Raw genomic sequence first — 19,995 nt, 5'->3', positions numbered from 1 at the left:
TAACTGGGTGTATTGACACACCATCCAAAGCGTAATTAATAACTTCACCATGCTCAAAGGGATATTCACTGTCTTTAAAAAATTTTTTTTACCCATCTACCAATAGGTGCCCTTCTTTGAGGCATTGGAAAACCTCAGTCGAGCAGTGAATTTCAACCACAAAGACCAGGGAGGTTTTCCAATGCCTCACATAATTGCACGTATGGGTTAGTGACAAGGTAGTCATTAAAATAAATCATGTTATAACACTTATTGCACTCCTGAACTTGAATAGGCTTGCAATAACAAAGGGATTGAATAATTGACTCAAGACATCTCAGCTTTTCATTTATGAATTTGTAAAAATACCCCATAATGCATTGTGTGTAGGCCAGTGACATTTTTTTTTTATTGGCTGTAAACATAACAAAAGTAGAACAAGCTAAGGGGTGTGAATACTTTCTGAAGGCACTGTAGCTATCCAACCGTTTCCAATCGCAATAATCTCTGCACGGTGTCAGGTAGGGTAGGCTATGCACCAAACGGCCAAAGCTTACTTGAAAAAGTGACTGATGTCAGAGCAAACCAGTCTCYGGTAAATTAATGCTTGGTTACATGAAATGTTAGTTTGGCTGCACATAATACATCACAAGAAAGCCYTTAGCTGGTATGCTTTATTAATAGAGAAATAATGATGTACATAGATAGATACATAGATAATAAAACAGCATTTGATTGATCTATAATCATTACAGAGTAATGGTTGGATGTGACTGAACTTCGAGGGCTGGTTCCCTGGACACAGATTAAACAATTGAGATTCTGCATTGAACATGCTTTTTRGTCCAGTAGAAGGCCTGATCTGTATCCGGTAAACTTTGCAKAAATGACAATATAAATAAAGTAAAAATAAATGAGTAAAGTCTGTATTTGAGTCAGATTTCCCAATAGAAACAACCTTTTATGCTGCATCAAATTACCTCAGTAGATATTCCATTTGATATCATTTCAGTTTTCCCTTCATGATAGAGATTATCAAACAGCATTTGATAATCTATACTTAAACAAGAATACAATCTCATTTTTGATGAATGTGGATTGTGTGAGAGATTTACAAAAATAAGTAAATGAAAGAAATAGCTAGCTAAATATCACATCGAGGAATATTACCCGTTTAAAGTGTATTGTGTTTTACATAAACCTCTAGAAATATTTAATAAAATATAGTATTAGGTATGATAATATAAGACATTCCAGTAAAAAAAACAGAAAGCTAAATTAGAGTATTTGTGTATTTATTCCCTTTCTGACCACGGCTATACMGAATCAAAGTTTGGATTTGGGAAGTTCAGATTTGATGGGTTATTRGGATCGAAATCTTCGTCTTCCGCAAAATCCTCTGGGTCTAGGTCYGCCTCAAACATCCTCTGTAACAAACCATCCACGGTTTTGTATCCTGGGAGGAAGCAGGCAGAAAGCTGAGATCAGTACAGATGGTTAAAAGGGAAGGTCCTATTCAGGTAGACTATTAACTGAACTTGTCTAACAAAAACACAGATGTACATTTTCCTATTGAAAACACAGGTTTTTGATAACTTTTTTCAAGGTAGTAAATCATAATTCATCACATACTGTTTAAACTATGATGATTCAATGTGATTCTATGATTGTGCATTCAGTACATTCAGAATACACAACACATTATAGCAGCCATAATATTTGAAAATGCATGAATTTCCATATGCATATATTTCCATACACGTTAATAGATTTCCAAGGTATAAAATGTATCATACCACCATACAGGTGATTCAGACAGTGCTACAATGAATTCTCCTCAAAGCTTACTTTTACAGGCGATCTTGAACATGAGTGCAGGTTTTTCCTTGGTCGACTCAGAGGTGCCCATATCATTGTCGTTCGTTTCCATGGCATCCACCAAGTTTCCATCCAGTTTCTCTCTGATTGGCACAAAGAGAAAGCACAATAACATCAAGATAAACATGGCTGTTCAGGAGGATACATCGTTACAGAACGTTCTGATGTTATGAAATGTTTTGCATAGATTGTAGCAGCTATGATTGTCATGTTGAATAGGAAATCGTATCAACTCGATTCATCACATTTCTATCTGGAACACTGAATATTTCACCTCACTGAACATCCCCCAGTCTGCCACATCTACTGGCCAATAAGCAATTAGCAAACCCTTTTATTTTAAGGCAGTGCATCATGAATACTGTATGTGGTTTAGCTTGGAACATGACTCATGGCTACAGGAAATTATGCATGCTACACTTTCACCCCTCTGACTCAATACGAAATCAAGCCATGGCATAAAAAAATATTCTTCTCTAATTGGAAAACTATCAGGCACGTACTGTTTGACGCCCAATTCCAGTTCCTCAATTTTCTTTTCCAGTGAAGATTGTAGATTACTTTGGTCTACGGTGTACTCCACAAAGAAGGCTTCCAGGACAAAAGCAATGAAAATACTGAGGGGAAAAAAAGCATGCGATACTCAATTCTCAAAGTGAGTTATCAAATAACAAGTCATATCACCACCCCATAGGTACTCCTGCAGATCTGAAACTATTACATGGGTATAAGCAATATGGCGGACATTCCTCCAAGCCAATCAAAATATTGGGGGGGGGGGGTGTAATAGGAGCTAGGGGTCGATTTGTAATTCAGCAATAGAGTATCATTGAGAAAAGTTTGTTTGGTTCTCAGTATTTCAAAGGAAACTTGTTCTTACTTGATAATGATGATGACAACTACAATATGGAAGAGGACGAAGAACATCCTGGCTGAGATGTGAGTGACTGCGGTGAAACCGCTGGACAGCAGTGGGACCAACATTAAAGAAAATAATAAAACAGTAACAATTCTTCACCGAGTGGTCAAGTTAGCCTGGCAACTTTGCGAAACACTGAGAAACGACCCAGTTGTCTGGGTCCTAAAATAAGCCATGAAGACTGTTTAGTAAAGAAAAAGGAGTTACAGTGCAATTTCATCTCATTTTTAACCCTCTACACACTAAGGTTTTAGTCAGTGACCACTGCTTACTGTACATCACAGTACACGATTTATATCTTGGAGCAACATTTTCACAAGAGTACATAAAAAGTATTGGTTTTTAGCTTAATATCTGTATTTCCCCAAGCTTGGAAAAGGATATCATGCCACTGGTTGACCACGGTGAGTTCCAGTAGGAGGATAAAAGAGGAAACGACGTCGTTAAAGTTGTTCCTGCAGTAGTTGTGCTTGGCGAACACTGAGTTTTTGAGCAGAGGGTTTCCACAGAATGCCTTAGCCGGATCAGTGGAGTTGGCCTCGAAAAATAGTATTTTCCCTTTGAACAGCTCCATTCCAACCATGGCGAATATGTAATAGACCACCTGAAAAATACATGGGACAACTATGCAGTCAATCAATCAGTTGCGACACAGGATTACATAGAGGGATATTTCACTCCAATCAATTGTCTGATGTTTTCAGCCATCATAATACAGTAATGTAAATATGAGTCAATGACCAATACCATCTCATTTGTAGATCCAGCTGTATGGCATAATCCAAAATGAACAGAAGACATAAGCACCACAATTGTAATCCTTATCTTTTCCATTCATTTAGGGTTGAGGCATATAGCTGGATATACATAGCTCATAGATTCGGAATTTGATTCATCTTGACCTTTGACGCTTGTAAGGGATATCCGATGATTTCAATCTCATGAGCTTAGTTCAACTGAACCCAAAATACAGTATAAGCTTGTTTTACTCCAATGTTTGTAAACAAAGTAAATGTAAAACACCATATAGGCTCAAAACATGGTTACAGCTATAATTACAATTTCATGGATGGTCAGTCCTTGCATCCATAGCTTTGTCGATGAATTTGAGAGTGGTTACATTTCTCCAGCCCCATCCCTCAGCTTTTTAGTGAAACAGTGGAGGGGAGTACACTTTGTTATCCCGATTGTCACTTTAAGCTCAATATGCAGGAATAGGGTCACACTTTGGTCCATAAATATCATTAATAAAACACAATAACTTCTTGGTGTAATTTAACTTAACTACACACTAACAACTTACGATAATGAGCTGTCCGAATGTGAGTATCGTTGGTCCAATCTTGATGAGGGTGTTGATGATGGCACGGAACCTGAGGGGAGAGAGAACATCAGGAAAAGTTCCACGTCCAAGTCTATGAATGAGAATATCAAAATCAACCATATCCGACTTGTATAGGTCTTTCTGCAAATTCATTTTGTCACAGTAGCTACTGCAGATACTAGCGCAGGTAGTTAAGGGAAACGGTTTGATAATGGTTCACATCTTAATGTTGAAGCCCACACACACACACCAGACACTGCTCATACAGGAAATGGAAGTCCTTGACCTCCTAACCTTTTGATGTTGTCCACCACTCGTATGAGCCTCAGGATGCGCAGGATGAACACAATGTCCAGGATCTGACGGCTGGTGTAGCCTCCAGCTGGGACAAACCACATGAACATCACAACATGAACGCCCGGCAGACTCGGAGGGCTAAATCATTTTACATGCATGTGTTCTATGCTGCAAGAGGGCACCATCGATAGCATAAAGAAAAAAAGGACACAAAGAAAATAAACAGCATCCCAAGTCAACATAGGAGGCAGATGTTTGGTTTATAGCGCTTTTCAACAAGCTCCTCACAGTAGGAAACACCTCATCCATTGCCAATGTATGCCACCCACTACCAATGTCATTATATACTATACTGATTTTTCAATAATTTAATTGATGAGTATCTATCAGAAGTCATCAATAAAACATGAATAAAGTACTATTTTAAATCTTTCATTGTACTTTTGCTCATTTTCAAAAATGAAAGAAAACGATGACCCCTCATTCAATAGGTTTAAAATAATACATGAAAGGGTCAAAGAGCTATGGGCAACAGAAACAATAGGATGACTCCAACAAACCAATGAGAGGCTTACTATAGGTGACCGTCCACTCCTGCTTCCCAGAGCCAGCACAGCGTTGAAATAACGTAACACCCCAATGTTAGCTCAATGTCAACAGCAGCCAGCATTAACAATGAACCGCCATCAGAGGGTGGCTCATGAGGAACAGCAAACCGCACACAAAAATGGGCAATTAAGTTGGATATTGTATTTGCCTTAATATAAACAATGACGGTAAAAGTTCTCTCAAATGGCATGGTGGACTACAATCTGAAATGTAGGCACACTGCTGCTGAGCCCTTAAAGAAAAATAACAAAGAAATAACTATTTACTGTTTGTGAGTAAAGAGTGGAAGTCATCGAATAACACAATGTGCTAGATTTAAAAGACATATTGGGCCTGTTTCCCCCGGATGCAGATTATGCCTAATCCCGGAATAAAAAGCATGCTCAATGGAGAATCTAATGGAATTCTAATCCAGGACTACGTTTAGTCTGTGTCCAGGAACATGGCCCATTTTGGTTTTGAATCCTCAAACTTAAAAATATGTAGTAGTACACTGCTGCACTGGGCGTCAATGACATGGATGTCAATTAAGGCAGCCCCCCCCCCCCCCTTTTCCCTTTTCCCTTCCCTAACCTTCCCTAAAGGTATCCCTTTTCCCTTCCCTAACACAGATTTAGGTTTTACTTACATAATTTCACTGCTGAATTGATGATCATAGCAATCAAGGCAGTGATGACAATGATGGTGTCAAACCTGTGTGCATAGTGGTGAGGAAGATATTACTACACAAGTAACTAAACCGAAGCAGAAACGGTCTCTTTTCATTGCAATTCAATCATCATATACCTAATCAGCTAGTACCACTTAAGTACGCAAGCCTTGGTCACAGAATTAAGGATGCTGCATCTACATGGCGTAAGGGGAACATAAAACTTTCCTACTAATATTGAGCAGACCTGGGTTGAAATAGTACTGGTTTTCTTTCTTTCAACTTTAGCCGTGCTTGATTGAGCTTGGAACAGTCAAAAAAGTGCAGACCCTCAAAACGCTCAAAGTATTTGAAGGGAAAACAACAAATTATACTATGTATACTACTACTGGCTACATAAAGGGTTGGTTTCCCAGATTAAGATTGAGTTTTGTCCTGGATTAAAAAGCAAGCTCAATGGAGATTCTTCAGTAAGCATGCTTTTTAGTCCAGGACTAGGCTTAAATCGCTGCCTGCGTTACCGTACAAAAATGCTTGGGATTCTCACCAGTTCCAGAACTGGTGTCTGGAGAAGAAGGCACGCGGTTCGAAGCTGTACAGTTTGAGGAGGATCTCTAGGAGATAGAGAACCAGGAAAGCCCACTCTACGTTGGCTATCAGCGGGTCCTCCTCGTCCAGGCCGATGAACACCGCGTTAACCAGGATGATCAGGTCGTAGGTGTACATGAACGCCCTGGATATCACACACACACACACGGAAAGAAACACAAAGATATACAGTGCCTTGGGAAAGTATTCAGACCCTTTGACTTTTTCCCACATTTTGTTACGTTACAGCCGTATTCTAAAATGGATTAAATACATAAAAATCCTCAATCTACACACAATACCCCATAATGACAAAGCAAAAAACAGGTTTCTAGAAATGTTTGCACATTTATTAAAAATAAAACAGAAATACCTTATTTACATAAGTATTCAGACCCTTTGCTATGAGACTTGAAATTGAGCTCAGGTACATCCTGTTTCCATTCATAATCCGTGAGATGTTCCTACAACTTGTTTGGAGTCCACCTGTGATACATTTAATTGATTGGACAAGATTTGAAAAAGCACACTTCTGTCTATATAAAAGGTCCCACAGTTGAGAGTGCATGTCAGAGCAAAAACCAAAACATGAGGTCAAAGGAAATTGTCCGTAGAGCTCCAAGACAGGATTGTATCGAGGCACAGATTTGGGGAAGGGTACCATAAAATGTCTGCAGCATTGAAGGTCCTCAAGAACACAGTGGCCTCCATCATTCTTAAAGTGGAAGAAGTTATATACCACCAAGACTCTTCCTAGAGCTGGCCGCCTGGCCAAACTGAGCAATCGGGGGAGAAGGGCCTTCGTCAGGTAAGTGACCAAGAACCCTGTCACGCTGACAGAGCTCTAGAGTTCCTCTGTGGAGATGGGAGAACCTTCCAGAAGGACAACCATCTCTGCAGCACTCCACCTATCAGGCCTTTATGGTAGAGTGGCCAGAAGGAAGCCACTCCTCAGTAAAAAGGCACATGACAGCCGCTTGGAGTTTGCCAAAAGGCACCTAAAGACTCTCAAAGCATGAGAAACAAGATTCTCTGGTATGATGAAACCAAAATTTAACTCTTTGGCCTGAATGCATCTGGAGGAAACCTGGCATCATCCCTACGGTGAAGCACGGTGGTGGCAGCATCTTGCTGTGGGGGTGTTTTTCAGTGGCAGGGACTGGGAGACTGGTCAGGATCGAGGCAAAGATTAACGGAGCAAAGTAGAGAGATCCTTGGTGAAAAGCTGCTCCAGGGCACTCAGGACCTCAGACTGGGGCAAAGGTTCACCTTCAACAGGACAACGACCCTAAGCACACAGTTAAAACCTCTTCGGGCTAGGAGGCGGTATTTTCACGTCCGGATGAAAAGCGTGCCCAAAGTAACCTGCCTGCTACTCAGGCCCAGAAGCTAGGATATGCATATAATTGGTAGATTTGGATAGAAAACACTCTAAAGTTTCTAAAACTGTTAAGATTATGTCTGTGAGTATAACCAAACTTATTTGGCAGGACAAACCATCCAGGTTTTTTTTGTTTGTTGAGGTGACTGTTTTCAATTGGTTTCTATGTGAATCTAGATTTCTGAGGCATCTGGTTGCAGTTCATATGGCTTCCACTAGATGTCAACAGTCTTTAGAAATTGGTTGATGTTTTTCCTTTGAGAAATGAAGAAGTAGCCATTTCCTTTCTGGGTGGATAGCCAAGTGGACTGTTTTGTTTGGGGCGCGTGACCTGAAGCTCGCGCCACTTTCATTTTATCTGCTATTGAACGCAGTTTATCCCGTCTTATATTTTATCGATTATTTACGTTTTAAAATACCTAAAGTTGGATTAGTTGAAACACGGTGGCTGGATTAACAAGAAGTTAAGCTTTAATTTGGTGTATTGCACTTGTGATTGTATGAAAGTTAAATATTTCAACAACAAAAAAAATAATTTCGCGCTCTGCAATTTCACTGGGTGTTGTCAAAATGTTCTGCCCGCGGAACCCCCAGCCGAAACAGGTTAAGACAACACAAGAGTGGCTTCGGGACAAGTCTCTCGAAGTCCTTGAGTGGCCCAGCCAGAGCCCGGACTTGAACATCTCTGGAGAGACCTGAAAATAGCTGTGCAGCTATGCTCCCCATCTAACCTGACAGAGTTTGAGAAGAAATGGGAGAAACTCCCCAAATAGAGGTGTGCCATGCTTGTAGTGTCATACCCAAAAAGACTCAAGATTGTAATTGCTGCCAAAGGTGCTTCAACAAAGTACTGAGTAAAGGGTGAGAATTCTTATGTAAAATGTGATATGTTATTTACTTTAAATAAATTAGCAAACATTTCTAAAAACCTGTTTTTGCCTTGTCATTATGAGGTATTGTGTGTAGATTGAAGAAAACAAAACAATATAATACATTTTAGAATAAGGCTGTAACAAAATGTGGAAAAAGTCAAGGGGTCTGAATACTTTCTGAAGGCACTGTCTACTTTCAGATACTTTCACACGCTCCCCCAAACCTCTTCCCTGTACATCTGCTGAGTAACGTCTACACTCATTGGCTGCACTCACCTGTGCTGGACCATGCGGCAGACGAGACGACTGGGGGAGGAGAGATAGAGAGAGGGGAGCCATGTCTTGAGGGGGTGAGGCCGTGACTTCATCATGATCACCTGGATGTTCAGGAGGTCCGCAAGCTGAACAAATGCCACTTTCCCTGCACAGGTGGATGGACGGATGAAATGAATTAAGGCTTCAGCTCAAAGCAGGTGCTGCATTTGTCATCTTGGGTAACACTACGGTCGCGTTCCAGGGTAACTACATTGCAGGCATTGCATTGCATGAACCAATGGTTGTGTACCATGTCAGTGACTGGGAATTTGGGCTTCAAATATATGATGTGGATGTTAGCTGACATATTAAACACCAATACAGGTCCATCTGCAATTTACTCAGCATGTAACACAGCTTTGTGTGGGTCTCTCTGTGAAGTAGACTCCAACCACTCACCTATGCAGCCTTTGTTGTTGTCGTCGGAGACGCTCCACAGAAGCTCCCTGTGAGCGTTGCTGATGTCCGGCTGGACGAACCGCACAAGCTGGTTCCAACAGGCCTGGCTTACCACAGGCTCCTCCTCTCCCTTCCTCTCCTGCAGCACGCCGAAGGCACGCACCATCTTGTGCCTCTTGGCCCTGACGAGCTGCCGTACTTCTTCCTGATTGGGTACATAGGATAGGAGTAGGATGAAGTTGCCCGTAGACACTGATCTTGGCTCAGTTTAGCATTTTCCCCACAAATGGTGGAGGTTATGATTGGGGGAGGGGATCCTAAACCTGTACCTAGAGGAAACTTCACCACAAAGCACATGGGTGAAGTGACATCACTTGACCTACAACCTCAGATCAGTGAAGATGAATGAGTCCTTTTAGATACCACACAATTATCAGCCGCTCACTTTTCTCACCAACTCAGCGGGCTTGTGGTTAGAGTGTCCGCCCTGAGATTGGAATGTTAGGAATTCGATGACCAGCGGCGTCATACCAAAGACTGTAAAAATGGTACCTGGTGGGTCTCTGCTTGGCACTTAGCATTAATGAGATTTGAGGGTAAGGCCCTGCGATAGACTAGCATCCTTTCTTGGGGAGTGTACTTGTACACCAAGCTGCCTTAAGCTACAGAGCCAGGAGATTCTCCTATGAGCCATTCCATCTCACACAAGCCAAGGCTACTTACATTTTAAAGTCACCAATATTGAATTTCATAATAAAACACAAAAGCACTCAAAATAGCTACCTTTAAGCAACAACCTATCAAAGTTATGTGACGTTCAACTAGCTCATTCAGACACGCTCTGACACAGAATGAAACAAACCATATCAGAACCAACAAAAGGAGCAAATCTGCAAAGAAATTGCTTATATCATTGTCGTGTCCACCCACTCTACCTTCAGGTACTTTTTGTAGTTGTTGTACACGACCGCCAAGAACACTGACATGAAGATGTAGGTGTTGATGAGGATATAGGTGATGAAGAACACAGCAAAGAAAACGCTAAAGTTGTACGCTGGCATCCTACGTAGGGAAATAAAGACAAAAATATTTAATATACAGACACGTAAGTGTCTGTATATTAAAGATTAAACAATTAAATTACTCATGTGATATTTTACAGTTTAGTCATTTAGCAGAGGCTCTTATCCAGAGCGACTAACAACCAGTTTATTCAACTTCAGTAGGCAAAACCCACCATGTATCACCATCATTGCAAGTATAATCTACTCCCAGCAAAATTGTTGTAGGTTTATTAGGTACACCACCCTTTCACGGAAATGGTTCGCTCCTACAGACAGGGAGTCACGTGGCCGTGGCTTGCTATATCAAGCAGGCAGATAGGCAGAGACATTCAATTACTGTTCGATTGAACATTAGAATGGCAAAACGAGGGACTTAAGCGACTTTGAACGTGGTATAATCATCAGTCCTAGGTGCGACGGTTCCAGTATCTCAGAAATGTCCGTCTACCTGGCCTTTTCATGTGCGCCAGTGTCTAGGGTTTACCGAGAATGGTGCATCCGGCCACAAATCGGTAAATAACGGCCCAGTACAACAGTGGTGTGCAGAACGGCATCTCGGGAACGCACAACTCGTCGGTCTTTGACACGGATGGGCTATAACACCGGGTTCCATTCCTATCAACTAATAACAAAAATAAGCAGCTCCAGTGTGCACACGATTGCAAACACTGGACATTTGAGTAGTGGAAAAACATTGCCTGGTCCGACAAATCAAAGTTCCTGTTGCGTCATCAAGATTTGGCCTAGACAGCATGGGTCCATGGCTCAATCCTGCTTGGTTTCAAATGTATGGGCTGGTGGTGGTGGGGTAATGTTTTCCTGGTACACGTTAGGTCCCTTGAGCAACGTTTCCATGCCCCGAAGAATTCAGGCTGTTCTGGAGGCAAAGTGGGATCCGACCCAGTACTATATGGGTGTACCTAATAAACTGGCCACTAAGTGTATATAGAAAGGGGCATTGCGCTTAAAGTTGCACTAAAAGTTGCACTACAAATCAAGTCACAGTTAAAGCTAGAATCCTTAAATGCTACATCCACTTTCTGACTTATAAATTAATGATAAATACCCATTGATTCTTCAAAGAATAACTGATAAATGCCTCATGAGCTCAGTCCAACTGTCATACTCCATCAGAACCCAAAATATAAGATTGTTTACAAACATTGGAGTAAAAACAAACACTGTCTAGCCTCAAAACATGGTTAAAACTATATTTGTGATATAGTGGACAGTCATCACTGTCAAATTCATAGACAGAGCTATGAATGCAAGGGGTTACATTTCTCGAAGCCCATCCCTAAGCTTTTTACCAAAACAGAGGGGGGGTGCCAGCTTTGTTATTTTTTCAATTAAGGATTCTAGCTTTAAAAAGAAGAATTCAAATCTTGCTAGATTTCATAACAAAAAAATCACAATAAAGTCTTAACAAAAATCATAAGGAAATATGGTTGGATAATGTATCCAGGGTACTCACATGATATCCGGGCTGTTGGCAGTCGTGACTAGGACATAGAGATCAAAGACAATCTCCAGATAGTTGGTGAAATAGGGGCGTCCCTCTATTGTTTTAAGGCCCCTAGGGAGAAAGCAGCAGCACAAATGTGGTGTGCATTATGTTCAACAACAATGCCCCCCCCCCCCAAAAAAAACTTCAGAAATTACCCTGGTTGAGTGTCTAAGGGCAACTTAATCCTAGCCCCCTCCCTCTTTGCAAACAGGAAGTATGGATGAATGTCCTCTACTAACCACACAAGGATGGTGTAGGATGACATAACCATCAGAAAGAAAAGCAGTGCTCTGAGGGGCTAAGATTAGGTTTGGGATAGAAAAGTTGATTCTAGACCTTCTCTTATAGAGGCAACTACGGTATTTTTCAGAGCAACTTTATGAAGTGCTACACATTTGGTAGTAATTCTTTGCTTGCCAACTATACCAGACCAGCATGGGTGCAGGCTTTTGTTCCAACCCAGCATGAACACGCCTGATTCAATAAAAGGCTTGATAGAATAGGAGTTGAATCAGATTTGTTAACCCTAGTTTTGTTTTTTAATTTCTTATTTTTTTTAAAGTAAAAAAGAGTTTGCTTCCCTACCCCTAGTTTTCATGTGTGGGTCAAATATTACCCGTATGTATTTCCTATGGAATCCACTGCATTGCACTTTTCTTTGTTACAACAATAAAAATCGAAATAATTAATATAATCTTGTTTTTAATGTTCATTAATCACCGTTTTCATTTCTCCTTTTTAACTCATTGAGTAAAAGCAGTTTCATAAGGAGGCTCATAAGAATGTAGACAGATATACAGTTGAAGTCGGAAGTTTACATACACCTTAGCCAAATACATTTAAACACTTTTCACAATTCCTGACATTAATCCAAGTAAAATTTCCCTGTTTTAGGTCAGTTAGGATCACCACTTTATTTTAAGAGACAATGATTTATTTAAGCTTTTATTTCTTTCATCACATTCCCAGTGGGTCAGAAGTTTACATACACTCAATTAGTTTTGGTAGCATTGCCTTTAAATTGTTTAACTTGGGTCAAACGTTTCAAGTAGCCTTCTACAAGCTTCCCACAATAAGTTGGGTGAATTTTGGCCCATTCCTCCTGACAAAGCTGGTGTAACCGAGTCAGGTTTGTAGGCCTCCTTGCTCGCACACGCTTTTTCAGCTCTGCCCACAAATGTTCTATAGGATTGAGGTCAGGGCTTTGTGATGGCCACTCCAATACCTTGACTTTGTTCTCCTTAAGCTATTCTGCCACAACTTTGGAAGTATGCTTGGGGTCAATGTTCATTTGGAAGACCCATTTGCGACTAAGATTTAACTTCCTGACTGATGTCTTAAGATGTTGCTTCAATATATCCACATAATTTTCCCACCTAATGATGCCATCTATTTTGTGAAGTTCACAAGTCCCTCCTGCAGCAAAGCACCCCCACAACAGGATGCTGCCACCCCCGTGCTTCACGGCTGGGATGGTGTTCTTCGACTTGCAAGCCTCCCCCTTTTTCCTCCAAACATAACGATGGTCATTATGGCCAAACAGTTCTATTTTTGTTTCATCAGACCAGAGGACATTTCTCCAAAAAGTACGATCTTTGTCCCATTGTGCAGTTGCAAACCCTAGTCTGGCATTTTTTAATGGCGGTTTCGGTGCAGTGGCTTCTTCCTTGCTGAGCGGCCTTTCAGGTTATGTCGATATRGGACTCGTTTTACTGTGGATATAGATACTTTTGTACCCGTTTCCTCCAACATCTTCACAAGGTCCTTTGCTGTTGTTCTGGGATTGATTTGCACTTTTTGCATCAAAGTACGTTCATCTCTAGTTTGGAAATTGTTCCAAAGGATGAACCAGACTTGTGGAGGTCTACAATCTTTTTTTCTGAGGTCTTGGCTTATTTCTTTAGATTTTCCCATGATGTCAGGCAAACAGGCACCGAGTTTGAAGGTAAGCCTTGAAATGCATCCACAGGTACACCTCCAATTGACTTAAATTATGTAAATTAGCCTACCAGAAGCTTCTAAAGCCATTACATAATTTTCTGGAATTTCCCAAGCTGTTTAAAGGCACAGTCAACTTAGTGTTTGTAAACTTCTGACCCACTGGAATTGTGATACAGTGAACTATAAGTGAAATAATCTGTCTGTAAACAATTGTTGGAAAAATTACTTGTGTCATGCCAAGTAGATGTCCTAACCGACTTGCCAAAACTATAGTTTGTTAACAAGAGATTTGTGAAGTAGTTGAAAAGCAAGTTTTAATGACTCCAACCTAAGTGCATGTAAACTTCCGACATCAACTGTACAACCAAAATGGTTTTACAGATGTTGGATGAGGAAGCCATTTGTGCCTCTGACTCAGAAGTATCCAATTCAGATGGCACAGACGATGTGCCTGAGGGTAAAGTTGGAGTTGTGGATGCACCTGGTAGTCCAGCTGTTCTAGAAAATTATACAGATGGGGAGGACTCCTCTGAGGAGGAGAGTGAGTAAAAAGGGGTCTTACTGGAGTGAACATCTCCCACCACTAAAGACAGGACCAGAATCCATAACATCCTGAGGAGCTGCCCAGGGCCTGTCCCGGGGTCAACAGTTGTGTCACCAAAAGTTGCCTGGGATCTGTTCATTAGTGACAACATCATTGAGGAGGTCCTAAAGTGTACAAATTTAGAAGGATGGAGAAGAGCGACAGCAAAAGGGACAGAGTGGAGAGAGGTCAACAAAGAGGAACTAAAGGCCTTCATTGGTTTAACCCTCCTCTCCGGCATGGAGAACAGGTGGGATATCTCCACACGGGAGCTATTTTTGGATCCACTGCAGAATCCAATGTATAAGGCCACCATGTCGGTTCGGAAGATATGAGGATATCCGTCGATACCCGAGGCTTGATGACAAGAGGACCAGTGTGTTCAGAGAAGCAACGGACCACCTGGCAGCCTTCTGGTATGTGTGGGACCTTTTCCCGGACAAACTGTAGAGGAAGGTTCATCCCCAGCGATTGCGTCACAGTGGACGAGCAGTTTTCCTCCAGACGTGACACTTGGCATTCCGTCCAATGAGTTCAATCTTGGTTTCATCAGACCAGAGTATCTTGTTTCTCATGGTCTGAGAGTCTTTATGTGCCTTTTGGCAAACTCCAAGCGGGCTGTCATGTGCCTTTTACTGAGGAATGGCTTCCATCTGGCCACTCTACCATAAAAGGCCTGATTGGTGGAGTGCTGCAGAGATGGTTGTCCTTCTGGAAGGTTCTCCCATCTCCACAGATGAACTGAGGCAATGGAAAGCTGTGGGGTGATGAAAGAGAGCCATGCCACCACCACTCAGAGCAGCCAGGGCCAGAAGAGAAAGAAGTGCCAGCTCTRCCYAAGCGCAAAGGATAGAAAAGTCAGCTGCTGGTGTTCTCAGTGCAACACACCCGTCTGCAAAGAGCACAGTCACATGCTTGTTGTTTGTAACAAATGCATGGACTAAGACAGCATAAGTAAGCATCACACACACACAAACTTTGTTCCTTTTAGTGTTCATGTTTCCTAAATTCACAAATTGTCAGTGTTGTCATTTATATTGATGATGAACTTTGGATTTTCAAATAAATGTTAAGAAATATTACAAAACATGCTTAAGGTGGTTTTATTTTGTTCTTCATACTAAAATGTTGAATGTGAAACTTTGATTGTAATTCAATATCCGTTATGGAATTTCATAATATGTTATCATTGAAATGTGTATCTAACTGTTGAAGAGCGACTAAAAACATTTTAAACAATAAAATAATAATTAAACGGTCCAAATCATCACTCAAAATAATTATGTTCGACAAAATTGATAATATTTTAGACCCATATCAATAAAACACAGATATTACATTATCGGGTCATTTTGACCCGGCATATGCATTCTTGTGGCGCCATGTTTACTATGCATCCTAAGGTTAATGCTTGGCTGGAATAAAGGCCTGCATTTAGACCAGGCCTCTGCAGACAAAATTGTCACCCCTGTTCTAGATTTTACAATGCTGGCAGGTCATGTCCATATGACTTCCGGACATTCCTGATCCTGACTTACCTTTTCCCAAAGAGTTTGAGGGCCATGAGTGAGAACATGAGCACACTGAACATGAAAAGCAGGAAGACATAGAGGATCTGAGGCAGTGCGTTCCGGATGCTTCGGAACGCTCTCCGGAGCTGGAGGAAGGAAGAGAGAATGTGAGTGACAGAAAAGGAAAGGGGATACCTAGTCAGTTTTACAACTGAATGCATTAAACCGAAATGTGTCTTCCGCATTTAACCCAACCCCTCTGAATCAGGGGGAAGATGGTGTGACAGACAGACTTTACCTGTCGTCCCTCAGTGATATTGACCAGTAGGAGGGGCCTCAGTACCCGCGACCAGCGGACAGCGTAGAAACCACTGGCTTTCAACGCCCCATAAATTATCATATCAACAAGCGAGAGCTGAGGAAGAGAAAAATGTCAATTATTACCCTGTTTATTTCATTGTAATGGGAGTAGTTATTCAAAGTTGTATGCTAAATTCCAAATCGACTTCTAACGACTCCTGGAGATCAAAGTAAATTGTATAGATTTAGTGTGGTAATTGTATTGTAGCCATATTGTTTCCATCTATCCAATCCTGAAGCGGGTGAGTGTAATGGCTAGTGGTTGATTTGCAATTCAGCATTTTGGATTATTTCAGAGCAATTGACAAAATTCATAAATTAGAGCCCAGTGTTGGAAGTTGGAATTGGGTCTAGCTTCAAGCAGCATGACGGCTTGAAGCTAGACCCAATTCCAACATTGGGCTCCACTTTTCCACACACTGCTCAATCAAGAGTCAAAACCATCCCAGTCATACAATTTACATTGAAATATGTTTTACCACCTATATATATATCTATCGCTACCAATACATGTTTGCATACATGGTCAATACAGGAGTTAGCGGTGTCCAACAGTGCATTCAAAATGAGTCATTTGTTTATTCTGAATCAAACTGAGTCATAGCGTTAACACTAGGCAGTAACTAGGAGTTGAGAATCCCTGACACAGGGAAACTTCGGGCTAAAGGTTGTTTCACAACAATGTGCAAAGCACTTCTCAGCACATTCTCAACTTGTCATACAGTTCCTTCAAATGCTGCTACACTGACAGTCACTGGGTGCGTTTCCCAATTCCTTCTTGGCCAAAGTAGTATGCGATTTCTTTCAATGACCGAGACTAATACATGTTAGCAATACCTTGGTTTTGGATTTGATTCCAGTATTGTTCATATATACAGAATATGTATAAGCTGTCGCCAGATAAAAAGTATTATAATAAATTAAAATGTATTATTCAGGTACCTGTATCTAGACAGAGATATGCATACTGAATCACAATGACCCTAGTGTTCATGTCTTGTGAGGAGAGGTAGGAGAGAGCAGAGCAGACAAGGAATTTCCGATGTAGTAGTTGGACAAATAAAGTTGTATTGTACTATATTGTATTCCACTAAAGAACATGAGGGTAATACGCACTCCCTAAACTTGAGTACACCAGGGCTGGGCTGAAAAATAATACAGATAAGAAATGAGAGGTCCGCGGAATATTGCTGTTCCCCTGTGCTTTATTCCTGCACCTAAAAATGATTCCATTGCAGTAGTTGAGTCGCGCCTACCAAAATGATGACAAAGATGCAGATGTTCTTGGGGTCTTTCCAAAACCTTTCCCGGGGAATGACTTTGGCGTAATGCACAAGCCGAGCAGTGAAGGCTGCCAGACAGACAAGCTCGATCACTGAGGTCACCTGAGGGAGACAAAAACAATGTGTGCCTGCTATCAATTCAGGAAAAAATGGTATATGCACAACCAATTGTTAGCAATTCAACCCAGTTTGACCGGGGTGGTGTTCATTTGGCGCAAACAGGAAAAAAATGCTTTGAAACAGGAGGGGTTACATGAACTTGTTCAATGAGAATATTTCAGTTTCAGAACATTTCTGCAATGTGCCCTAGGCCTAATGAACACGACCCTGGTACTCTCATCAAAAAACAGAGGTCACACACAGTGCTACACATAATACAACTGTCGGACAACTGTGGATATATTTAAAACATGAAAAGAGCAATACAACAAGCCTAAAGAAACTGGGTTATTTGTAACAGTTTCAAGAGACAATTCCTGCATACTGCTTGGAATGCGTCATTATCTCTAGGCCAAAACATTTGCGTTTTAAAAGACTGAGAATTGCACCAAGTTGAGAGGAATATCATTGTGGATATCTACCCATATTGGCAGAGGGACAACTGCTGGGTCTTCAAAGATGGCCAAAGCCAGGTCCACTAGGATGAAGGCATACACCAGGATCTGCAACCCCCAATGGTTATAGAGCAAGTACAATCTGTGGGAAAAAAGCAACAACCAGAATCATATTTCAACGGAATTATCCAATATCTTCAACCATATATAGTCAGAGAGAGGGTTGTCTTTTTTCCCCCGTCTGTTCCTCACACACACACACACACACACACACACACAAATACGGCCTATGATAGCAGGACTACCTTTAATGCTATCCTTACGCTACAAGTGACAAGATTCTATCTATTTGTATTTATTCTAATACACGCTCTGTCTATTTCGATATATTCAACCAGTTGAATGCTCTGGAAACTATAACCTAACATCATTCAACATAACCATCTCTACCTACCTTATAGCTTGAGGTGTTGTGTCAAAAAAGATGTTCCTGTTATACTGGGCGTCTGACACGTACACTGCTGCCAGGTCAAAATCCTGGAACACCCCCACAGACAATAAAAGCAGCCGGTGAATACTCTACGCAAATGAAACCTTTAGTATATATGCAATATCATAGCCATATCTAGACAACACAAAACAGTAGGCACTATAGGTTTATTATATGTATAAAGTGTCTCAAGGTAGGAATGCTGATCTAGGATCAGCACCCACCTGTCCATGTAAAAAAGGTAAAACTGTGATCCCAAGTCAGCACGACCACTCGAAGACGCTTGAAAAATACAGGCGCTGGGTGAAAAATGAAGTGTGTGATCCAACTGGTCAAGTCATGCAATGGGTACAGTTTCTGATCATATGAATCCGTGGGATCCTTGATGTCAGTAAAGCATTAGAGCAAATAGGGACATTGACTATGTATAATGTACATAGGCCGATAAGTGTCAAGGCAACACAGTCAACTGAAGATAATTAAGTAACGTTAGTGTGTAATGAACCAAAATTCTAATTTCAAGTGGAAAAGGCTCCGCCCAATATAGGCAAACAAACATGATGACATGTATAATATAAACGTTGAAGGAAAACACGCGTGGTGTGTTGGCTGTGACAAAACGGATTATTGCCATGCCAGTAAGAGAGCCTATAGTTGGAGCATGACTATTTCATGCATTATTATCATGATTTAAAAAAATATCCAGCTTACAGTAGGCCAGAGCAACTTTATAAAACTATGCACATACGGTACTCTGCACGAACGCAAACAACTTACGTATATGTGATGAGACAATGACAGAAAGAAAATACTATATAACGTATCACTTGGAAATGTAACGGAGCACCGATAGGTGATACGTCAGCAACATTCTACAAAATATCACTTACACCCTTTGTCTTTCCGTTCACAGTTTCAGATGTATGTCCACTGTTTCTTATCCCCTTTCCATTTTCCGGCGCCTCTTCTGGAGTGATTTCCTTTTTATCTGGTTCAGACATTGTTTTTAGCATTACATTTCCCTTGAAAATGTACTTTTCTCCTCTTTCGTAGGCCTAGATAAACTATTCGCTCCTGTTAAGTTAGCAGGATATCCCGTGATTGAGTTGGGAGTCGTCCCCCCCAAAATTGTTATAACTCCTGTTTTCTTGCACGTTACTGCGTCTGCTACATATACGTCCCTCAAATATCACACATTTTTGTCGAATTGAAGGCATGCTAACATTTTGACCTCCTGTCGCAATCGGAGGATGGAATAGCCTACTTTTTTTTTTTATGATAACAGAAAGATTGTGAAGGGAATGCTGTATGCCAGGATTTTTTATCTGTCATGTGACAATTTTAGCGGAAATAGCGGAGGAGAGACGACCGCGCTGGAAGGAAACGTTATTGCATAAGTAGAGTTGCCAGAATGTGAGAACTCTTGGGATGTGAGAACTCAAGGTCCGTACAGCACTCAAATTAGAGAAAACATGATGTTAAAGTTAAACTG

At 41.1% G+C, this 19,995-nt stretch overlaps 1 protein-coding gene across 1 annotated transcript; it reads right to left on the bottom strand.

Moving 5' to 3' along the window:
• Positions 1–635: 635 nt before the first annotated feature.
• Positions 636–19,621, bottom strand: tpcn3 (two pore segment channel 3). The gene is made up of 19 exons (XM_024146569.2): positions 19,394–19,621; positions 18,468–18,550; positions 18,041–18,155; positions 17,433–17,561; positions 16,115–16,231; positions 15,844–15,962; positions 11,749–11,850; positions 10,146–10,272; positions 9,211–9,415; positions 8,773–8,917; positions 6,203–6,388; positions 5,635–5,699; positions 4,395–4,482; positions 4,080–4,149; positions 3,161–3,380; positions 2,738–2,828; positions 2,361–2,474; positions 1,828–1,940; positions 636–1,435 (listed from the first exon to the last, which is right to left on the bottom strand). The coding sequence occupies exons 1-19, from the start codon at positions 19,514–19,516 to the stop codon at positions 1,296–1,298; spliced, it is 2,352 nt and encodes a 783-aa protein (XP_024002337.1). The 5' UTR covers positions 19,517–19,621; the 3' UTR covers positions 636–1,295.
• Between the last annotated feature and the right edge of the window lie 374 nt (positions 19,622–19,995).

Source organism: Salvelinus sp. IW2-2015, unplaced genomic scaffold (genome assembly GCF_002910315.2).
Source record: "Salvelinus sp. IW2-2015 unplaced genomic scaffold, ASM291031v2 Un_scaffold16450, whole genome shotgun sequence".
Lineage (NCBI taxonomy): Eukaryota > Metazoa > Chordata > Actinopteri > Salmoniformes > Salmonidae > Salvelinus > Salvelinus sp. IW2-2015.
Note: the sequence above shows the minus strand (reverse complement) of the source record. Positions and strands in the feature narration are given on the sequence as shown.